The sequence below is a fragment of the Hydractinia symbiolongicarpus genome, chromosome 12 (assembly GCF_029227915.1).
Source record: "Hydractinia symbiolongicarpus strain clone_291-10 chromosome 12, HSymV2.1, whole genome shotgun sequence".
Classification (NCBI taxonomy): Eukaryota; Metazoa; Cnidaria; class Hydrozoa; order Anthoathecata; family Hydractiniidae; genus Hydractinia; species Hydractinia symbiolongicarpus.
Window position 1 is genome coordinate 10,056,798 of NC_079886.1, and position 23,382 is coordinate 10,080,179.

The following is a 23,382-nucleotide window of genomic DNA, read 5'->3' on the forward strand; positions in this document are numbered from 1 at the left end:
TTTAAGCGGACATGTGTCTTTCCGGATGTGAAGAAAAAAAATTGCAGTAAGAACAGATTAAAAATAAATTTGTTTTTTGTTTACATGAAACATTATGGTTTATATAAATAGCATCATGGTTTATATAAATGGCATCATGGGATATATAAAAAGCATCATGGGATATATAAATAGCATATTGGCATATAAAAATGTCTGAAAATTATGTCTAGGAATGTCTTTCTCACATAATAATTATTTTCAACATTTTAGTTATTTTCATCACTAAACGAACTCCCAGAAATAGGAGATAATTATTTATAGCATTTCTATGCTTAAGACTATAGAATTTAAAATTTCCCAGGGGCAATCAAAGTCAAGAATTACCCAAGGTTTATATTATACGAATATTTTGATATATATTTTTATGCTCGTGATTAGGAAAAATGTCTGCCATGTAGCATATAATAGTCGATGTCCTGACACTTTTCTTTGATATCGATATCTGTGAATATTCATGTCAAAAGAGAAATGTTAGGTCTATCCAGAAAGAAGAGATTTCGACCTGTTGAACTAAACTTTCTATTTTTTGTCATTTATCAGCTGACGTGATTAAAAATATTCATGTCTTTATATCTGCTGATCAACCTCCGCCTGTTGTCTCTTTTTTATATCAAATGTCAGAAAAAATAAAAGATGCCCTGGAGACGAGGCTGCAAGCCGATATGGTGCTTTATGTTATGGATTTTCTTAATGAATCTTTTTTCTATTGAGTCAAAAACATGGAGAACAAGGTTGAAGTTGCTTTTTCTCAACTATGTATTTTTTTATCTACAAGAGTTCAAGAAGTTCATCAAAGAGATGATATCTGAAAGAAATGATTTCTAACGATCGTACGTGTGTTAAAAATCAAGATTCCATATGTTATCGACACTGTCAGTAATTATTCTAAAGGCGGGGTTATAAGCAATCTCCTTATAGAAGGAGTTCTGGGGACGAGGTTGGGTTTATTAGAAGGACGCTTAATAAGTTGACAACTCGTTGACACAATTTTTTTATTGATTTTAGGAATGTTTTGTTATTTAGCAGTTCTTTATCCATATGTTTTCTGTCCGACACGACATGACAAATTAATTTCGAAACACACCTCACGGTTAATCCTGAACTTCATAGGTTTGTTACAACAGGAAGTATAAGGTTGACCATATATATGTATAAATAATTTTGAGAAGCAAGGCTGGTAATTTCACCACCCATTCAGCCCCTATTTATTTATTTTGATAACTTATGTTCTATATGATGTAAAAGGCAAAAAAAATAAAATATTTTCTTATAACGAGAAGATGTGGAAAGATTTATTTCTGTTGTTATTTTAAAAAAAGGAATTTTGATAAATTTTGACCTGGATAAAAAATTTAGGATTTTGTGAAGAAAAAAACAATGTTTTCTTATTATATTAATCCTTAAAAATATATATATTTTATGATCTATTTATATTAGTATTTTGCCCTTTTTTACTGCGTCATGTTTCATATCATTCGTCAAGACAATAAAATAGTGAAAACAAAAATATATGTTGATAATTCGATGCAAATTATATCCTGTCCGGATTTTTTTTTCTCTTCCTAAATTTTCTAATAGGAATGGTAACCAAGGCCCAACCAGGACCGTCTTTTAATGTAACATGTTATACCAACTTTTAGCCAACTGTAAAGGGCTAATGCGAGCTTTTCGTTTTGCAATTAGTGTATACACTCAAAGTTGAACCTATGGCGGGGTTTTGAGCTATGAGGACAAAAACAATGTCTTAAATCACGTACTTTACAAATATTTAATATCCATAATTTCTTCTATATAAACCATAACAAACAATCGCTTCACAATTTACGACAAAAACGGAAGACTGGACCTTAGTCTGTTTTTTTCCATAAAGCACGACCAGATATGTTTTGAAACTCGGGAAATTTAATTGGCCGAGAAAAAAATACTAAGCAATATGATTGGTTAGTTATTCTTGTTATTTTGCACACGAAGATGTCGTTGCATCCTCTGTCATGCATGTAACTTAAAATTTTTAAAAAAAATTCTGGTAAAAGAAACTTTTTTGGCCTAGCTAGCCTAGCTAAATTCTGCACAGAAGCACACAAAATTATCGCATATAAAGGTAGTCGAGGCAATAACAATGACTTTATAATCTTTTCGGAGGTATTAGTTACCATTTTAAGTCTATTTAGTATAGCATTTTAAACAAATACAATCCCTCGTATTGTCTTGATTCCTAATAAAACTAAACGTTTGATTTAACAGTTATAAATTATATGACCCTAGCTTACAACCTCGTTCCCAGGGCATTTTGCTTTGTTGATAAAGTTGATAGCGGCGTTATTTGTTTGTTGGCCACTCCGTAACAACGGCTTAGGGGCCATAAGACCCTGGGTTACCTGGCTTGGTTTGTATCTATAATGTATAATGATGTATCTATTTTTGAAAAAATACTGTTAAAAGTAAAATCAACGATGGAGATCTTAACTAAGCTGTTTCTTAGAGAACCTTCAATGACATATTCATCTCCTAATTCACATATTGACATATTTATCTCCTTATTCACGCCAGCGCGTACATCAGAAATCTAAAATAGAAGCTCCGCGGACGAGACTGATGAAAATAAATAGTTGGGAATAAACCAATCCTGCAGACGTTTTGCACGTGATCTCAATGACGTCAATAGATTACAAAATCATTCCAGTATGAGAAAGATAGTTGACGCCACGACAATTAGTAATAACGGATTTATTTACTATCGTGAAGTTACACCACCAGATGATTTGTATCAAGAAATTCTGCAACTGTGTACATATGGTCCTTAAATTCTACTTAATATGTGCATTACTTAGTAAAACTTTCAAAGGTTAACTAAGAATAAAACGCTCGTCCGATAATTGTGTTGGTTACGATTTTTTTCACAAGGCCAAATCTTGTCATACAGGATACAAGCTAAAGGATAGAGCCGACGAAATCCTGTACATGCCTTTCTTGTTTTCCCTTCCTTTTTTCAGGTTAGCTTTGAAAATGCTAGTTTTTTGCACTGAGGAGTAAAACTTTAGAATTTAAATAGCGTCTTAGCCAATTTGAAAGTCAAAATGTTGCTGCCATGCAAGAGAAAGGCATGCGATCGAACAAAGCAATTTTGATTATCCAAATGGGCTAAGGCCTACCCTACTATAATAAAATGTAATTTGACAGAGATCTCTATCGCAGAGGCCTAAAAATTAATATTAAGTCGCCGCCGCCATTCAGAATTGTCCACTCAAGGGAAAGAAACTTTTTTCCCTCCGTGCGGATTACAGTGATTAGTATAGGATAATTCAAAAGAGTTGTAAAGAACACCCTCCTTGTAACTGACGATGACGTTGTTTGACTTTACATTTTTAACAAAATACATGACCTGTAAATATCACTACTATTAATAATAAAAGGGGCTTGATGATAGACGATTTGTGTCTTCTATTAGCTCCAGCCAATGAGTTTCTAACTTTTAGTAGCATTTTACTTTTATTCTTATTTTAACGGCGAAATATATCTTATCTTATCAACCCGTCTGCTGTTCCAAAACGGGTGGGTTAACTCAGGTTTAAGAGAATTCACTCAATTTAGTTTCGGGTGGCCCTAGTTAACGTGACTCAAGCGGGAAATAAAGTCAGTTATTTTAAGCCGTTTCCAAAATCTTAGATCACTAATAAGAAAACTTTATTTCGTCGAGGGGAATCTTCTTAGGAAAAAAAACAGATTTTCGGGCAATTTTTATTCTCTATTTAGGCGAACTATGTAAAAACCGGAAATTATGTTAAATAACTTTCATTTGGCTGTCAGAAACTATTTAGCGGAATGGAACAATTCGCTCTAGAACGTAAGTAATTGAATTTTAAGCAGATAGTGGTATACAAATTTCAAGCTTTCGATGACGTCAGAGAAAAAGTGCTGATATAAGCAAAAAATTATTGCTGACAATTTTTTTCTTTCATGACGTACTTAAATGTGCCAAGTTTTATTCAATTTGGACAATATGTTCAAAAATACCCTGGACGGATACGGTTAGGCAAAACAACAGAAAAGAACATTTAAATTTTCTCCACGATAAAATTTTTTTAAGGAAATGTATTTACCCGTTGTCCCGTCTGTTTCAAAACGGATAGATTTACTCAGCTTTTGCAATTTTGTCCCTAGTTACTAACGCAGGAGATGACGTCAGTGCGTTTCGAAGTTATTTAAGGCGATTTTCCACTAGGCGGTCTAAAACGCGCTGAGCGTAGGCGGCTATTGTTTTAAAACAATAGCCGCTTATAAATCCGCTTCGAATGTTTTTTTTTTTCCACTTGTAAACTTTTAAACGAGAAAACTATTGTTGTTGCTGAATGAAAAAAAAGAAAACAAAACAAAAAGTATGCAAAACGGTTTTAGATAAGACGGCTGTATCAAGAAGGAAAAATAAAAGGAGAATTCAATCTTCTCGTTCAAGATATGAAATTGTATGACAGTCAACTTTTTTTTCACCCACTAAACTTGAAACTCTTTTATCTTGGGTTGCTCCCTTAATCACGAAAAGCGAAACAAAGATGAGAGAGCCGATAAGTGCAAATGAAAGGCCTTGTACAATGATATATCTAATCGCAGGTGATGTTTTTGATGGCTCTCGCAAAAAGTTGTTTATATTACGTGGCCTTGGAGCAGTTTAATTGGATAGCGCTTTGAAAACGCGCGTAAAAGTCGAAGTAGAGTCGACTTTTGAAACCGCGCTGAGCGGACCGCTTTTGGCGGGTTTGGGACTGAAAAAACAATAGCCACCACGCTCATCGCGTTCTGGAACGCCTAGTGGAAATTCGGCTTTAGACCTGTTCTAAACTTAAAAGCACACTGCAATAAGTTCACTAACATTGACGTCAACCTAATTTATTGACGTTGTGTCGTAATGTCAAAATAAGGAATATTTGTTTCCGCAAAAAGAAAGGTCAGTCGTGAACTGCAAAAATTTCGCTACAAAATGTTTTAATTAAAATTTGTTAAGAATTTTGCTTCTATAATACAAAATTTCTAAAACTAGTCGGAACTACAGGAAAAATTTGTTAAACAACATGTTCTAGTGATTTTTATGAACACTGAATTCGCTCAAGCTGAAAACTGTAATTTCTACAATTCGATGGGTCTTTAGAAATTTTTGATTTGCTATCGCTGGACGTCATGCTCAAAGGGTATACCGTATCCACAACGTACAACAACTACAAAATGACAACTAAGCGTTTAAAACGAACTACAGAAAAATCCTGACTGTTGCCACAAAAAGACAGCTGGAGAAAAAGAACAACCATTAATAAAAACAAAATATAATTATTGCCACAACACGATGAACAAGATGAAAAAAACGTTGTGACTATTGTAGTGACCGAATAAATAAACGAGCCTCGATTTGTACGCTATACCAACACAGAAACGATATGTATATATATATACAAAAGAAGCGTTGTTGCATTATGTACAAGTTCAAATTAAAATCACGAAAATTCCAATAGTCGCTTTTCGCTTGTGTTGCAATAGCAGGAAAATTTACAGTCAGGACTTGTTTCTCGTATTATGAGTACTTACTCAGCATGACAACTGCATCTAAAAAGAAACATTTTTATGCTTAATGCTTTTCATTGTTTAAAGAACAACAAAATGTTAAGAAAATATGATATACAAAAACCTACCCTGTTACCTGCCACCTGTTTGTTCTTGGTACACTTCTATGCAATCACCTTCTTCCATTTCAAGCTGAAATTTTAAAAAAATATAGAAAAATAATTACTTACCTTTCCTGCCTGAACATTTTTTAAATATTTGTTCTTCTAAGAATATTTGTCACAACAGATCATAATGATAAAAAGATGCTGCCTGTGTGTGGTCAAGTTATATAGCGAAATTTGTCCAAATTCATTTTTATCGGTATTGGTTCTTCAGCAGACAAGCTAAAAAATATACCTGTTTAGGTGACATATCATCTGCTATTCTTTGGCCATCAAATAAAAAACGAAGAGAATTTAAAGCTACTCCCTAAAAAAACAAACAAAAAATTAATAACTTGATACTGGTCCCTTAGTTACCCATACTGTTAAACCAGAACTTACTTGTCGATCAGCATAAGCTTGTTTTAATTTTTTTAATTGTGTTGTTTTCTTTATTTTGAAATGAACCTCAGAGTTATCCTGTAGAAAAAACCACAATAAACATAAGAACAATGCTACCATTTTGTATACCAGAAAATGCCAGCTTCAACTTTTCCAGTAAACTTCATTATATTGGTTGTAATGTGAGAAAGTATGACAAGCAGATATTGAAAGCCATTCACCAGGCATGTTCAAAATAAGGATTGAACAGGAATGGATGCAACCACAAGGTGCTCACAGAGTTAAAAATGAAATTTTAAGAGATTTTAAGAGATTATGGAAAGTTGAACAGCGACTAATAATGACAATGGTAATGATGGATCTATATATCATTATTTATATTCAGTTATTATTACAGATTTTATCTTTTACATATATCTTTTTCTAAAAAAGATATACAAAGAGGTTCAAATAACGTTTTCAAACCTGAGAATTGCAAGATCGGTACTTTAAAAATACAGGCGATTAAACTTTCGTACGAAACATACTGCAGAATAATAATCATTTTTGTTGCTCTATTTTAAAAAATTAAATAACGAAAGCCTATTCAAAGTCAATCTGTATATCCCAACTAATCTACCAACTTCTGACCCAGATAAAGAATTACGTAGACTGAGTAAACATCAACACGACCCCTTCATAGTTGGTAACCATGAATTACGGTTAATAACTATAGTCATGTGATCCTTCAGTGGTGCACCAATGAGATGTTAATAGTATTTTATTTTTTTGAAGGGATTCCACAATTCCCAGGCTCAGTGCCAAACCATTAGTAATAGATGGATGAAATGTCTTTAACTTAAACTTAGGTATATAATTTTCAGTTTGTAAGCCCCTCCTCTGCCAGCCCCGCCCCCAAAAAGAACAACAAACAAATAAAATTAGACATACCCCACCAATAACTTTCAAGTTGATGTGATTTTCTTCGGTTTTAGTTTCCTAAAACATTAAATGTAATATGGGCAAAATAATACTAGAAAAGTACTTATTCTATTTAAATAGCCTAAAGAAAAATTATTTCTTGATATTAAACCCGAAAATCAGGATTCACATTGACATATTTTTAATGTAGAAAGCACAGATTGCACAGGGACAGCAGACATAACTTTGTGAAATTATTGAAATTCATCTGCACTTGGTGTTGGTCATTAATTTTTGTTGAGTTAGAGTAGCTAAAATGATAGAAAATATTACACACTAGTCGCCAGCCTGCCAAAAATCCAGTTCGTAATAATATATTGCATTTACTTTTTGTTGCTTAGAGATTTCGTGCTACACAGGCTACTTCCTAAGGATATATTGGAGATGATATGCTTAGGGGTGCCTTCCATACCCACATTTGCAAAAATGACATCGTTTAGGTTAACTCCTTCCCCAAAGTCAATGTTGCTCATTTTAAGGTCATAAATCACTATGTAGTATTTAGATTTCCATCACAATTCCTCTTTATCACGCTCACTATTCATTGCTCTGAAGAGGACCCACTGCCTTGGAACTAATAGAGCATAAGCATGGGGTAGACTTTGGTTGGACAGGGTTTGTCAGTATTAATGTCCTCTACTACTCACGATAACGCACCCAGTCATAAATTCTATGTAACATATCATTTCGCTTTGGTTATAACGTCAACACATTAAACATTCATCCCCCAAACAACTACACAATATGTCAGGTTTGAAGTTACAAAACAAATATTTCATAAAAAAATTTAGCCTCTAGTGATGAAGAGTTGACGCATGAACAGCATGTTTTGCCTCAAATTATAATGGCTAAAAAATACAAACTTTTAATTGGTTTTAAAGTATCACGTGATATTTGCTGATATAATGCATAGCAACACGAGTATGGATGTCAGCCCTAAGGGGGATTTCATTGGAGTGAATGGTAAAAGGCAAATTCGCTGGCGAATTAAACGGAAATGTCTTTTTTACTTTAACTTGAAACAAATAACATGTGGCGAATAAACAGAGTAATTGAATTCTTTCCAGTTTATTCCCCAGAATTAGCACTGATATTGCGTTCTAATTGGTTAAAGTAATAAGGGAATGTTTCTACTTTTTGACGAAGCGAATTTTTTAAGAAAAATGAAAACAAATTAAACTGTGTATGCTCAGATACATTTTGCAGTCCTATTAACTTCAAGATAACCACCTTCAGTAAGAATTTGTTTTTAATATTTTCTTTATTTTTTAAGAAGGTGCTGATAAGCCGCAAACGCCTGCATATATAAGGGTGAGTTCGACTTTTCAAATTAAATTGACGGTTGTCTGCCGAAACCGCCCGCACTTTCCTGAACACACCCGGAACATTCCCGAAATGCAACACCTTGTAACATAAACATAGCAACGACAGTTGAAAGAACGCGCTTAAAGAGAAAGGAGGTAATAAAGTTTATATATAAGTTATTTATTAAGTAAATCTTATCAAAAACCATAAAAAACAGTTCTTTCAAGAACTTAGCTACCATATAGTTAGTTCATTTTAATTTTTATACTTTTAAATAATTCTTTGAGAGTCATTTATGGTGAATTTTTTTTTTCGGGATTATGCGGGTTTTTTCGGGCAAATACCTGAATTTTTTTTAAAACGCTGAACTCGCCCGAAAACACCCGCACTTTTTACGGCGTATGCGGCTTATCGGCACCCTCATCATTTTTTAGCTAGCAGATTTTGCGTAAAAATATATCTAGCCAGAGTAATTTTTTTTAATACACTTAATTTCACCCCTTGCTTTTTTTCTGAAATATTTGCAAAACATGAAAAAAAGTTTTTCTAGTAGATTGGAAAAATAGCTGGCTAGCTACATGTAAGACAGACATATCTTTTAGACAAATTACTTTTTACGTGAACGTGTTGGCCGTTATTATAAAGAAACTCAAAATGTGGAACATTATAGAGAAAACCCAAAATGCTGTACAGTCTAAAATACGTATGTATCGTATCTAACTAACGTAGGCATTTATTTTTGCCTGCGAGAGGTTTCACAAAGTTTATCTATGCCTAGAGTAGTTCCTTTTTGCGTCATGTGCGTCTTGAATGACTTTAAATTCGTAAAAACATCATTTGGACATTATATAAAAAGATAACAAAGAAACATACCGCAGCGTCACCCATTATTTAAATTTTTATTCTTGTGGAACCAGCGTGAAACCTTCGTGTCTTCTGAGGAAATTTTAGTGAGCAAAGCTTGCAAAGGGGCACCTTCAAAAAACTTCGAAGCATGGTTAGAATACAGTCTTGATGTTCTAGTTCGAATAAAGGATCGAACGCTGTTAAACAAAAGAACCTTTAATATGCAAATAAATAAAGATCATTTTTCGCTACTTTGTACCGTTGTGAGAAAATACGTCATCAAAAGTACATTTTGGGGAACAAGCTTATTTGTATTTCTCTACATAGTAAAATAACCTTTAGGGCAGGTAATTCTACTTTTGTATAATATTTGAGACATTATAAATCTTCATATTAAAATTGAATATTTGTTGTAATTACCCTCTCTGACTTTGAGATATAAAGTCAGAAGTTTAGGACGGATGATAAATTAACCCCCCGAATGCGCGGAATTTTTAAATAGTGCGGTTTTTATTTCAGGGATCTAGGTACTAGCTTTCTTTTTTAAGTAGACAAATTCAACAGAAAGAGATAAACAATATGTACCATTAAAGTATGAAGTAAATACAGAATTTATTGATCTGTAAGTTTAAAAATAGGAATTAATTTTTTTTCTCCATTGCCTGATGCAAGAATCTGTACATTGAAACCAGAATTAGAACATAACAATATAAAAAATTAAACAAGTGTTCAGTCAGTGTGAAAGTTAATTTGGTTCATCCGAAAGCGAAAGAATATCAAGGCAAAACAATCGAGACACGTATTAAAAGAAGAAGAAAACAAGAAGGAGGCGAAGGAAGACACAAAAAGGACTTCTATGGTCGTCGAAGAGTGCTAGTAATTACGTTTTCGTTTACGATATCTTGATGATACTCCTTCCTTACCATGGACTTTATCTGTGATGATCAAACAACACTTCTCTTCAGTATTTTGATACTTCTCTTCGTACACTCTTAACACTGCTGGCACTGCCACTTTTAGCTAACTCCTTAGTAGTAGGAGCATTCAACAAAATATTTTCTTCTTTTTTATTGACATTGGCCGATTCATACTTGACCCCTCCCTTCCCCCCTCTGTCATTGACCACTATAGCTACAAAATTCACCACTCCAAAATAAATACCATTCACGCCACTGCACTGTAAGGCATTTATACTCCCTTTCAATAATGTACTCTTCTTCTGTGGATCCTTATTAGATAAAACACAATATTTCCCAATCCAAAACCTAGCCGGCGAAATTGTACCACTGTTGACAAAATTGTACCATTTATTTTTAATTTAATTTATTGACAAAGCCTAATAGGAACGTTCACAGAGCAAGCTCTATGAGCAGTGATCCTACTTTGCCACTATCAAGGATATTAAATCATTCTTAAGCATTAACAAGTTACCCTAGGTAATAGCAACTTAATTTTTGCTAACTGTTATTAATGCCGTTAAACTCAGTTTGTATCTGCTTAACAAAATTTCAACAAGCGTAAAAAGAGAAATTTTAAAAATTCTGCATGATGAAAAAAAATGTATGTTATGAAATTTCGAAAACCAAGAAAGTTTTCGTGAACTAACTTCAAAAAACAATATGCGTAGTGCATTTTATTTGATATGAAAAACAAACATGTGGGTGTTAGAACATGTTTTCTTTTTGATAACTTGATTTAATTTAATCCAAGAACTAAGGATTTTATTCTCTATTAATAACAGTCACTTTACTTCCCATGTGTATTTTACAAATGGTAGATTATTGTGATAGTAGGTGAATTAGTGTAACAGGTTGGCTTGGAATAACAAGTAGTCACTAAGTTTAAGTAATGACTTGACTTACAACTTTTTGATGTCTGGGCTAAAATTCCTGGTCGTGAGCATTGGTGGAATTTATACCACCCTTGTTTTCCATACCGAAAAACAGCAACCCTGTTAAAGATATATATATATATATAGGTGAATATTTATCATAGCACATCCATATTTCATTCTCAACGGAGAATGCTTCAACCCGATCAGACCTCTGATCATGACGGGCAAGTATAATGCATGTAAGTCATATTGAAGAAGAACTACTTTGTTCATCACTAACATACTGCCAAGCAGTGAGCGGGATTCAATCGGCGGTCCCCAGAACTGGGAGCTGCAGACGAATCCACTACGTGCGGCAATATCTTAGTGATGAACTCAGATAGTTCAATATGACTTACACGCATTATATATCTTCTTCAATATGCCTGTTAAAGATATTTTGTTGCTTCACTTTTTAGATTTTTTTTTGTAATTTTTTTTTTGTGGGAACGCTCGCACAAATCAAATTATTGAATCTTGGGGCAGGCGATTTATCATATGGGTACGTTTTTCTTGATAGGCCCTATAATTTATTTTAAATAATTTATGGTTACTTTGCCTTGCTAAAAATGCTAAATGGTGATAGCTGTTTTCATTATAAGATTTAAAATCACATCTAAAAAAACTAGGACAGCCTTGTTTCTATCAGAAAATACAAATCGGTGCCCTTTCATCCTGCAAAATATTTTATTTTCTGTGTGGGTGCCTGTTCCACTGGTGTAACCTGCCCATTTGGCTGGGCAAGAATTTCTCTGGTGTAGGTAACTGGTGTTAAATGCAAACTATACAGCAGAACTATCCAGGACTAACATGCAGGTGGAAATCGCGTAAACTTCGAAAAGAAGCAACTTTTGATGCCTCCAGTCCATTAAAGAGAAGTGTAAACTTGTTAATTGTCGTAGCAAATTTTTAAACTTGATTGGTATACGTTTCTTTACATTATTTTGCAATATTTTTATATGGTTTTTTACATCATAAGTCAGATTTTTTTGTTGGACATTCCAAAGTGCATCTAGCTAGATGTTAGTAGAGCTAATAATGAAGTAAGAGACAATTAAAGAAAAATAAAAAGATATACATTGTGGCAAATTTAGCTAAATGTAATTTCAGGTTGCTATAATTCTTGCTTAGCTAATTTTTAACTTTATCTTTCGAACTACTGTCCACAAAATTTCTTACATTTTGTTAGCACAAAGTTGTAAAATTTTGACATTATAAGGCCTAAAATTTTCGTTAAGTTTTATTTACATCTTTCATACTGAACGGGCTAAGTAATTTATTTGTTTTTGTTGGTTTTATAGATTTTAGTGATTTTAGTTTTCAATTAAAATTGACTTTAGTTTTCTTTGCCTAACATGTCGATTAAAAAGTTTGATATGATTTTAAAATATCCTGATTGGTTTAAATTTTCATGAAATCAAATTGATTATTTTCAAAAACAATGCAGTAGCAAAATTAACTTTGACTAATTTGATAAACAATGCTTGTTATTTTTCATTCTTGGATTTTGCATTTCTGTACAGAAAATGCTGCAAATGCTTCCTGGTTACATTCAGAAGTGTGTTCTTATTTTTTAACTGCAATGACAAAGCTTGAGTACAGTGGTATCAATATGCATCTGCTATACCCCATCGCTGAAGAAACTTATTCCGTCCAAGATTTTATGTAATATTTAAGATATAACTGTAATACTTAATTTGAATAAAATACAAGAAAATTTGATGTTTGTAATTCGTGTTCAAAGTTGTGCAAAAAAAGTAAAGTTGCCTAGTTGTTTGTGATCGCCCTGACAAGCAATTAAGCCCCTTCAAAGCTATTTTACTCCAGTCAAAAAAGTCCTAAATCTGCCCCTAATGAATGCAGGCTCACATAAGCACTGCCACAATATTATTCAATTATTTAATGCACAAGCTTGCTTTTTACCACAAAAGAAAGCTGACAATGGTAGTGGTTAAATTAATTATATGACCCCAATATTAAGACTTGGTTAGAATTAAATTTAATGCATGTAATGTTGTGTTTATATACAAATATTTGATCTCTCTAGTAAGAAAATCATTGATGGTTATTAATGCTACTGTACAAACCTTAGAAATGCTAGTTCTTTTTACCTGATTTAGTCATTCCACAGGTGTTTTGATTTTCCTTTGAAGTGTGTATATTGTCCTTGTGGTCATCAGATTAGTCTCTGGGCAAACATACATTTAAACCAGACTCAAGAAAATTTATTTTTGAATCTGCTGTATGAACCCTTTAATTTTCTAATATAATTTACTTAACTGTTCTTAAAGAAGTGATGTATGATCAATTTAAATCCATAAAATTTCTTTATCCATTTCAATTTAAATTAATGAAGTGTATATGGTCCAGTTTGAATTGATAAAAACTTTGATAAATGTTAGGGGTAATGTATGAGCATTCATAAAAGCTCTTTTTGTATAATATCACAAGAAAATGAGTCCAACTTATAGAAAGATTAAAGTTAAAAGTTTGACAATATTTTCTTATTACACAATCTTTTTTATCATTTAATTGCCAATTTAAATTGACTGTATATCACCCTCTCCCAAGTTCTCTCCTGAATACACATTCAAATTTAATAATAGGGACCTATCAAAAATTATGAATACTTTAGAAAAGCAAGGTTTGACTGCTACCTATCCTGTTGCACAGTCAAGTTTGTCGTACCCAAAATCCCTGTCAGACAAGGAAAAAATCAGGCTGAAAGAGGACAAAGTTTTGGTTTCACCATTTAAACAAAACAAGTTGGAACTGGAAGCACAAAAGAATTGGGATTTATTTTACAAAAGGAATTCAACAAAATTCTTTAAAGACAGACATTGGACCCATCGCGAATTTCCCGAATTAACAAGTGAAGTACTCAACTTTTAGTATAATTTTTCTACTTGTACATGCTTATCAACACAGTTTTCATTATGTAAGGACTAGAACTGAAAAAAAGAAGTTTCATTAAAGATTTTTTTTCAATAACCCTGTGATAGTATTGTTACTTATTCTACATTCTTATTTTGTGCGTTATGCTTACCTATGTAGTGTTTTGTTTTCATTGTAGAACTTGTCGACACAAGGATACAAGATTCTGGAAGTTGGATGCGGTTGTGGAAATACCATTTTTCCTGTGATTGAAGAAAACAAGCATGTATTTGTTTATGCTTGTGATTTTTCACCAAGGGCTGTTAATTTTGTCAAGGTGAGGACTTTAACCTAGTTAAGATATTTTTTCTTAATAGCCTCGTTTACTTTAACAGGTTTAAATTTCTCCTGTACTAATTTTGGCAAATCTAAAAACCTTGCCTTTTATAAGCATTTATTTTCGTGACCTTGGTCCAACTTTTTGAAGGTATGATTTTGAAAATAGGTAAGTGAATGAAAAAATAGAAATAGCCAATTAATTTGATAAAAAAGCTTTCCTTCTTTTTAATTTCGAGTATCTTGAAAGACTTACAATTTAATATGTGCTAAGTTTTTAAAGTTTTATTTCTTTCTATCTGCTTACTCTTAAGGCATAAATCCTAACGATTAAAGAAAAAACAGAAAATTAAATTAATCACCCCTTTCTAAAATCTACTTTTTTGTGTTCAGGAGAACCCTTTGTTTGATGAAGACAGATGTTCAGTGTTTCAATGTGACTTGACAAAAGATGATCTGCGTGAAAACATTGCTGAAGACTCCATAGATCTTGTCACTGTGATATTTGTGTTGTCAGCAATTTTACCTAGCAATATGCAGCAAGTCGTACAAAATATAGCAAGAGTAAGAAAAATAAATTATCTTGTGTTATTGCATTTTTTTATTGGCTCTGCAAATATTGTTATATGTTTTGCACGTTATGTTTTATTTTAGATCGTTAAACCAGGTGGTGTGATATTATTCAGAGATTATGGGTTGTATGACCATGCCATGTTAAGGTTTAAACCCGGCCACAAACTTGATGAAAACCTTTATGTAAGACAAGATGGTACTAGGGCGTATTATTTCTCGTTAGGTAAAATTTTAAAATTTTTTATTTTTATTTTCTTGGCGATTTATTAAACCTTTGCGGAAACATACAAGATAGTTGGTTCAGTTTCTATCTATTTCGTCCCATTTTATATAAAAAAATTTAATTTCTACGTCTAATACGTTTTTAACGATTTACAAATTTTAAGTTGGAAGAAATTAAAAGTCAGGGAAAATTCTCTAAGAAATCTGGACCTTTGGTCTTTAGTTTCTAGTGTGTAAGAACCATACACCATCTTTTAAGATCTTTTTTAAAATTTAATTTTTCTGAGCCTTTATTTTGTATTGTCTTGTTTTTCCATTCGTATTTTTTAAGGAGAGATATTACAAACTTTTGCATGAGAATATGTTTTATAAAAATGTAAATCTAAAAATTTAGCGGCTACAAAACTATTCGGGAAATTTCAATGGCTAACAACGCAATTTTATTGAATAATATATTTCGAGTTTTTGTAACTCATCATCAGATTCATTCTCTTAAACTCAGGGACCTAGAAATTGTGTGAGATTTTTTTTAACGGGATCCACGGGCCACCGACTATTCTAAATTTTGCATTAAAATCATACAAGTTTATTGTTTATAGAGCCAGTCTAAGCAACAATGATAACTAAAACCTTTTAAAAGGTATTAATTACCTTCTAAAAACTAGTAACATAGCATTTTTTAACAAACACAGCTCCTTGTGTTGTCATTGTTACTTCGTCAAAACAAATTTTCGATTTACTGATATTATATACTGATATGATAATATTAATCTTACAGACTAGCTCATTTTAGCGCCAAAAAGAATATTAAAAGAAAATGTTTATATTTTTAGAGAATAGCAATAAAAAAGTAGCAAATTCATCATTAAATTAATTGTTCATAAACAGGTTGTCTTTACAGTTCCGATTTCTTTCGAGTGATCTATTTATTACACACCGTCATTCAGAATGTGCAAATACGAGAATAACGTCCATGGCGGAGAGCTTACTCGAACCATTGTGTAGCCCCTGTAACAACATTCGTAATTTCGAATTCACAAGAATATAAGACTCTTTTGAGGCAAGAGAATCAATTCTTAAAGTGGGGGAGAAACAGCATTGGAAATATTTCCCAGATAGTCGATTGACGTATTTGATAGTGTTGTCGTTGAGCTTAAGGAATATTTGAAAAATCGTTTCAAGCTAAAAACAATCTTAATTCACTACAATATTAGGATTAGACCAGACAAACATAATTTACTAGTGATTTAGTAATCTCGAGTTCTAAATCCCTAAAGTCCTAATTCACGGTTACAGTCAAGTTTTCAAGAAAGTATAGTTCCGTTCTAACAGATTGAATCTTCAGTTGGTATATATTTAACTTACGTTAAAACTTGTCTTTTAATTGATCTACAAAAGAGTATTTTCATAAAAAATAACACCAAATGGTGTAGCACATTTGTGTTAAGCGAGAAGTTGAATACAGAGAGTGTTTGTGTTACATGGAGAAGAGTTTATATGGACAGAAAACGTGTCTGTAAATCGTTGACCCTAGTTCATCAGATATATTTGTCATGGTGAACTCATGCAAGAGAATTTTTTTTTCTTTATTTGTGATCGTGTTATTAGTTTATACACACGATCTGGAAATTGGACTTTTTTTTTAGAATATGCAGAAGATCTGTTTTCGTCCGTGGGATTTAAAGTCATCGAAAATACGTACATTCATAAGAGAACTGTCAATAAAAAGGAGGAAGTGGATGTTCCCAGGATATTTATACAAGGGAAGTACAAAAAAGCAGATCTCACTGAGTAAGTGAGTTCAAAACAGACAACATGGGCAAGTGAGACAAAAGCAGGCATCATGAGCAAATAAGATAAAAACAGACTACAAGTGAGATTAAAACATACGACGTGAGTGATTAAGATAAAAAAAAAAAAAAACATAAGCAAGTGAGATAAGAATTGACTGCTTGAGCAAGTGAGATAAAAATTGACAGCTTGAGCAAGTGAGATAATAACAGACAATTATTTCGTATTTCCCAAAAGATATTTTTAGAACTCGGTTTGTTTTCATTTGTCTTTTAATCCGAACACATGTTTCTATTTGTCTGATTCTAAAGCTTTATTATGTGACAAGCTTTTTGATAACACCCATGAGAATTTAACTCTGTCGTGTCGAAAAAATTTGGCACGCGATGTTGTTGAACATGAAAATGATGAACACACGCTTTTTCTCTGTCGATTGTTATATTGGTCTATTGTTTCAAATAATTCGTGGCGCGTGGCCTTGTGGATATAGAGTTCGCTTCGCAATCACAGGGTCTGTGGTTCAATCCACAGCGCGGGCGTGTTTAGCAAGTTCCTTTACCACAGCTACGGGTCAACCCATGTCATGTGAGGGAAATTGGGTAGGTATTACCGGTGTATACTTAATGTATACATTCCGAACACAGGACCCACATTGGTAACAGTGTTTCCTACACTGAAGTGGTTATATCCTGTGTAAATATTCGAAATAATAATAAGAAGAAAATAAAACGATGATGACCCTACTTAGAATCATAATATTTTTGGGAAAAAATCCTGTATTTTGTTTTCAATGGAAACTTGCTCAAATTGTACAAAATTGGTTGTGTAAAATTTATTCTTTGAATACTGGTTCAAAGCTTGTCGCAAATTCCGCAAAAAAGATAAGTATAGCTAGCAAACTTAACTCAACATCTTGTTTGAAAAATTTTGAATAGGAAGTCCAAAATTATTTAAGGCTCCCCATACATTCTAATTGACTCTACATACCAGCAGAACAAACCAATCCCCTCTAACAAGTAATGCCTGTGTTCGTTCCTACAGTTTTTTTCTCTCGGAATGGTGCAATATTTTAGAGCTCCCATATAAAGAACTAATAAATAATACGGAATGCCTATAACAACTGTTAGGTAATTTGCAATTATATAAAGACTAAGCAAAAAATGACTTGGCTGTTTTTTGCAGGAAATGTTCTAAACATGACAGTGTATGCGTAGTATTACAACAACAGTCCTGTGTTGGGATTTGATGTTCCGTGTTGGGTTTTTTGCAATTCATTCTAGCAGTTACGCATAAGTTACTCAACCATTCAAAAAGCGCGTAAATTTAAATTGGTAAATTACGCGTGGCATGTTTTCGAAAGTGTTCGGCATAGTAGTGCGCAAGTATTCAATAGTGTTCGGCATAGTAGTGCGCAATTATGTTCGAGACAAAACATTTCATGGCAACGAAATGTTTCGAAAACGAGTGGTAGTAAGTAGATTTTTTCTTCATTTAAACCTTGAAAACAGATTAGCCTAAAATGTTATTATTTTGTTCGGATTTTTATCTTTGCGTATCGTAAAATCTGGTGTTTCACGGATGTTGATTTTCCCAAAAAAAGAAAATTAAATATTTACGTCCAAGCTTTCGCTATTTTGATCAACAGTTAAAAAATATTTATGGGCAACTTTCTACACGAGTAACAGACCACCGTAGTCAAAAATCATTTTAGAAAAAATAGTCGCTTAAAAATCTATGAACTTTGTTTTTAGTAGCCTTTTGCTTTTTTACCATTCTCGACCCGAAGCTCTTTGAGGTAAGCCTCGAAAGTATGTTTTATCTCAAAGAGCTCTGGGGACGAAAATGCTTTTTTATCTATCAAAATGCGCGCGAATGTAAAAAAAATTGACCAACTTTTGTGAACATTGATAAGTGCCTAACTAAAAATATTTACGTACGTCAATTTCTTGACTTCGTTAAAAAAAATCGAAACAGCAAAGAAAAGGCCACTTAATAATCTAAACCAAGGAGGTTTAAACCTCCTTGAATAAACTAACTAAAGTTACGTAATATTAAGATATTTTATATTTAGAAATCGTTATGGAAACCTTTTTTTCTGCTTGTGCTGGTTGTATTGGTGTATGACTATCAGAAAATATTTACGTATCTTCAGATCTTCGCTAAACAAAGTTCCCTGTCGGTAAACGAAGTACACTTAAAAGGTAAAACCCGTTGTATGTGAATAAAAGTAGGAGGAATCACAACAAATTGCAAAGTGCACGCTGACACCACTTTCCAACCCACATGTTTTTATGGAACCAAAACTTTAAGGAACACAAGGTTGATTATATTATGAAAATAAAATAGAGAAAATTATAATTGACAGAACTTTTGGTCAGGAATTTCGAGTGATTAAACAGGGGTCTTTCCTTAGGCTAAAAAACTTCAAGCACAACTCGCGTGTACGACACCACTCGCCTCTTCTACACCACCCGCTTTAAAGTGGACCCTGTCACAAACATCACCACTCACCTTCAAAACTACTTTTTTTACATTTAGTGTACACCCTTCGATTTGTGAATCATCCATTTTAAATTTCACTTCTTTTTTATTAAGAGATCGAGACAAAAGCAAAGTCGCTCCATGGCTTATATTTTTTGTACTTTGCTTTAGTTTCCAAAAGAATTTCCACCGTATTCTTAACACAAACACAAGCAGATGAAAATAAATATAATTCTGAAGATGCTTGCGCAACATTTTCCATAAACAATACATCGAAACGTTTCGATTATTCGTCTCAAAAGTGTAAACCAATAACCGCAAGCCATCAAGATTGTGAGACAGCTTTTCGGAAGTATGGGAGGCCGCCTAAGGATCGTACATGTCCAAAGGTGGAGAACCAACTAACACAAGTAGAGTTATGCGCTTTTACTGAGGAGTCTATTCGAACTTCGAATGTCACTAATGTCAAACTACAATGTAATTTTGCGCTGTGTCAGCACTCTCCGATCAGGATTGGTGTCTTGCAACCAAGATATGGACTACTCGTCAGAAGCGATCTCTGGTATATTGCGAAAAATCAAGTAGATATTGATATTATCGTTCGGAGAATAATTAACGAAAACACTGAGTATAAGCATGATTTTTTCATTGTCGCTTGTGGAGAGAGTAAGGACTTTATTAAACAGGCTATAATGCTTCCACCATTTGTAAAAATCGTGAAGACAGCGTTGGAGAGAGACGCTAAACCAAACATTAATATACTCGTTCTAGACTCGGTATCACGACCACACTTCTACCGACAACTTTCAGAGACTGTTTCCACGTTAAAGAGTATCGATAAAACGGAGACGACAGTTCTCGATTTCGAGTTATTTCACAGTCTCGCGCCGCGTACTTTCCCGAATATGCGAGCTTTGTTTAGTGGCATAGTAGATGTAGACTCCGACGATGAAGTACATACGTACGGACTTGATTCGCTGTTTGGTCGTTATAGCAACCTCGGTTACCAAACAACCCTTCAAGAGGACAGCTGTTGGTATGACTCTTGGGGTGCCTTGATCACGGATAATAAGCACAATCTTAAGCTTCTATCGAATGTCAATGACTATGAGGAAAGGTGGCAAGAAATTCAAAGAAAACTACGTCGCCTTCCAATTGATAGTTATGGCTTGACTCACTTTTCATGTGAAGTGTTTACACAATACGGGAAAACAAATCAGTTTAACGACCCACCTAAAGTCTGTTTCAATGGACATCACTTACCATCCTACTTTCTCAACTACACATATACTTTACTGCAAACAGTGGAAAAAACCAAGTCAGCGTACCCTGCCTTCATATACACACACATGAATACCGGTCACGAAATGACCGGTAAACGAATCGCCTATGCTGATCATTTGATTTCAGAATTTATTAAAAAATCATCCGGTTTGAAAAATACTTTAACGATCATTTTATCAGATCACGGACCAAAAACAAGCAAATTTTCCCAAGAATTTTTAGCAGGTCGATCTGAAATAAGTCATGCCATGTTTTTCATGATACTTCCAAAAAAAATTAGACATATTTTGGGACAGCAGAAGGTTGAAAGTCTGCATATCAATCAAAACAGATTGGTCACGCACACAGATCTTTTTCACACGTTAATGTCCCTGCATGGTAATCAACCGTCAGGTTTACTTAGTCCCATCTCAAAGGAAAGAAATTGCGAGGATATTCCCATCTATTCTTTTATGATGTGCTTGTGTGAAGGCTACACAGAGATGTTAGCAGAATTTCACCCGGAAGTCCATTGGTTAGCAGAATTTGCGATTGGTTATTTGAATAACCAAATCACAAGAGCTGGTGTAGAGAGTTCAACGGACAGCGTTGCTTATGGCAACTGCGAACGGCTGATAGGTAAAAGGTTTGATAAAATTAGGAAAAAAGTTACTGAGGATGGAAAAGTTGTTTATACATTTGATGCTATTGTTGATAAATACAGAGATGAAGAAATTTTCGAGGTTGTGGTGACACTGACTAATAAATCCAGCTATCCTTCAGCAAAAATAACACGATGGCGGCGTGTGACCATCTTTCAACATTTTAGCAAGTGTACAGATCCGTACGTTGACGTCCAGTTATGCATATGTAGAAAAGAATCAATGACCGAGGCAAATCCTGGAAGGGACTTATCGAGACTGCTAGCCTTACAATCCTTTCAAATCGAAACAAAAGTAAAGTTCATAGATTCAAAATGTCTCGCTTTGCTTGTAAGGTGGCGAAAGGAAGTTTTTAAATCTTATGAGCTAGCAAACCTTTGCTACGATCGCATTTACAACGTAACATTTGACCTGAAGCCCGATATTGTCGTCAACTTCAAGACATCGTACAAACTTCCTCAAAATATAACAACTTATCCATGGTTTGTTTATTTCGTAACTTCTATCCAACTATCAGACTCTTTTAAGGGGTCAATCTTAACAGAAAAAATTTCTTTTCAAGTGATTTACGAGAGTAAAACATGATTAGTTGAAAAAGGGCTATCGATAAATTCGATAACAGCACATGATTTATCACACACGATAAGCACACGACCCATCATTTCAGGGTGACCACTAATAAAATGAGAACAAAAGTAAGGATATTAAGGAGAATTAAGGAGACAAATTGACATTTTTTAAGGATATTTTGCTGCGAACAAGAATAAAAAAAAAAAAGGATAATTAAGGAGGAAACCAATTTTAGTTTTCTATTTTTTTGTGTTACATACTATGTTCTATGATGAGAAAATTATACATATTATACAAATATAAATATGAATTATGCTCTGAAAGAGGGACAATATAGAATTTCAGGTAACAGAGAGATGTCTTATTTTGTTGGTGATGAACAATCCATGAACACATTTCCAAAAAACTTACAATCAGAAAAATTAAGAAATAAGGAGAAATTAAGAAGAATAGCTGAAATTTCCATTTTTTAAGTATATTTAAACACTTTTAAGGAGATTTTCTTTTTCTAAGGTTATTTAAGGAATTTAAGGAGTGGTCACCCTACATTTATGTAGCGTACAACTTACGCACGCCATACAATATACACGTTACGCACACCATACATCATACACGTATGCACTATACACGGTAAGCACACGATACATCGTACACGATATACATTATACACAATTTATTTTTACTTGTAAATATTTAACTTGTTTTTATTTGTTTACTTTATCTTTGATCGCATACCAAAACTTGGTCTCTTCTTTTTTGCATCCTAAAAAATTTTACAAGTTTAAATTCAAATGTCAGTTAGAATAAGAAAAAGATATTTGTGAATCTGCCTTCAATTCTCTCCATTTTGTTAGCAAAGGTCTCCAATTAAACTCGAAGTATACTCAAGATGTTTTGAAAAAAAAGAGCAAATAAATTTATGCACAAGCAAGAATGTTGTAAGTTGCTTTGAGGGAATTGTAGAGATTTGGAAAATGCGAAAAATGCAGTGTTTAAAAAATTGTGCTACAACTTTATTCTCTAAACAACTAAATATTGTACAAAACTTTCGAGAAAACATTTCGTCAAAAATTAAAAACATCTAAAAATAAGTCTATCTAGAATATACGGAGGTAAATTTTTGCGTAATTTAGACGTGTTTTACGGAAGAAACTTTCACGGTTAAATTACCGCGAAAGCAATTAGCAATTATATGTTTAAGAGATAATAAGGATTAAAAAAGAAAAAGATTAGAAAAAGAAAGGTATCCACTGTGAGTGAACACCTTTACATAGTTGTAATGATGTGATTTAACTCCAGGTGAAAAACGACGGCTACAGATACTGGTATTCGCCATGTACCTGCTTTACTAGTTGTATAGAAACCGTCCTTTGTGCTTACATTTTTCCTTTTTTGAGTTTTAAAACAAGGAAATATATTCTGAAAATAAATTAACAAAAATTAAGAAGTGAAAAATTAATAATAACAATTTAACATATTTTGCAAATTT

At 33.2% G+C, this 23,382-nt stretch overlaps 3 protein-coding genes across 3 annotated transcripts; 2 read left to right on the top strand and 1 right to left on the bottom strand.

Moving 5' to 3' along the window:
- Positions 1-5,341: 5,341 nt before the first annotated feature.
- On the bottom strand, positions 5,342-9,431 carry LOC130621763 (small ubiquitin-related modifier 1-like). Its single transcript, XM_057437106.1, has 6 exons — positions 9,276-9,431; positions 7,068-7,115; positions 6,138-6,215; positions 5,992-6,063; positions 5,721-5,784; positions 5,342-5,634 (listed from the first exon to the last, which is right to left on the bottom strand). The coding sequence occupies exons 1-5, from the start codon at positions 9,288-9,290 to the stop codon at positions 5,725-5,727; spliced, it is 273 nt and encodes a 90-aa protein (XP_057293089.1). The 5' UTR covers positions 9,291-9,431; the 3' UTR covers positions 5,342-5,634; positions 5,721-5,724.
- A 2,964-nt stretch (positions 9,432-12,395) lies between these two features.
- LOC130621755 (tRNA N(3)-methylcytidine methyltransferase METTL6-like) lies at positions 12,396-17,166 on the top strand. Its single transcript, XM_057437097.1, has 5 exons — positions 12,396-13,998; positions 14,195-14,332; positions 14,725-14,895; positions 14,986-15,127; positions 16,773-17,166. Exons 1-5 carry the CDS (start codon positions 13,744-13,746, stop codon positions 16,919-16,921), a joined length of 855 nt encoding a protein of 284 aa, XP_057293080.1. The 5' UTR covers positions 12,396-13,743; the 3' UTR covers positions 16,922-17,166.
- A 1,098-nt stretch (positions 17,167-18,264) lies between these two features.
- On the top strand, positions 18,265-22,619 carry LOC130621235 (uncharacterized). The gene is made up of 3 exons (XM_057436546.1): positions 18,265-18,387; positions 18,989-19,118; positions 19,570-22,619. The coding sequence occupies exons 1-3, from the start codon at positions 18,265-18,267 to the stop codon at positions 21,906-21,908; spliced, it is 2,592 nt and encodes an 863-aa protein (XP_057292529.1). The 3' UTR covers positions 21,909-22,619.
- The last annotated feature ends 763 nt before the right edge of the window (positions 22,620-23,382 follow it).

What these genes read in the sequence shown, in the direction of transcription:
- LOC130621763 (XM_057437106.1), bottom strand. An exon ending in ACTTGAAAGTTATTGGTGGG is followed by an intron (nt 6,216 to 7,067) that starts GTATGTCTAATT and finishes TTTTTTCTACAG; the next exon opens with GATAACTCTGAGGTTCATTT. An exon ending in AAGCTTATGCTGATCGACAA is followed by an intron (nt 6,064 to 6,137) that starts GTAAGTTCTGGT and finishes TTGTTTTTTTAG; the next exon opens with GGAGTAGCTTTAAATTCTCT.
- LOC130621755 (XM_057437097.1), top strand. Translation starts at nt 13,744, where the DNA reads ATGAATACTTTAGAAAAGCAAGGTTTGACTGCTACCTATCCTGTTGCA. An exon ending in TTCCCGAATTAACAAGTGAA is followed by an intron (nt 13,999 to 14,194) that starts GTACTCAACTTT and finishes TTTTCATTGTAG; the next exon opens with AACTTGTCGACACAAGGATA. An exon ending in GGGCTGTTAATTTTGTCAAG is followed by an intron (nt 14,333 to 14,724) that starts GTGAGGACTTTA and finishes TTTTGTGTTCAG; the next exon opens with GAGAACCCTTTGTTTGATGA.
- LOC130621235 (XM_057436546.1), top strand. Translation starts at nt 18,265, where the DNA reads ATGTTTTCGAAAGTGTTCGGCATAGTAGTGCGCAAGTATTCAATAGTG. An exon ending in TGTTTCGAAAACGAGTGGTA is followed by an intron (nt 18,388 to 18,988) that starts GTAAGTAGATTT and finishes TTTTATATTTAG; the next exon opens with AAATCGTTATGGAAACCTTT. An exon ending in AAACGAAGTACACTTAAAAG is followed by an intron (nt 19,119 to 19,569) that starts GTAAAACCCGTT and finishes ACTTTGCTTTAG; the next exon opens with TTTCCAAAAGAATTTCCACC.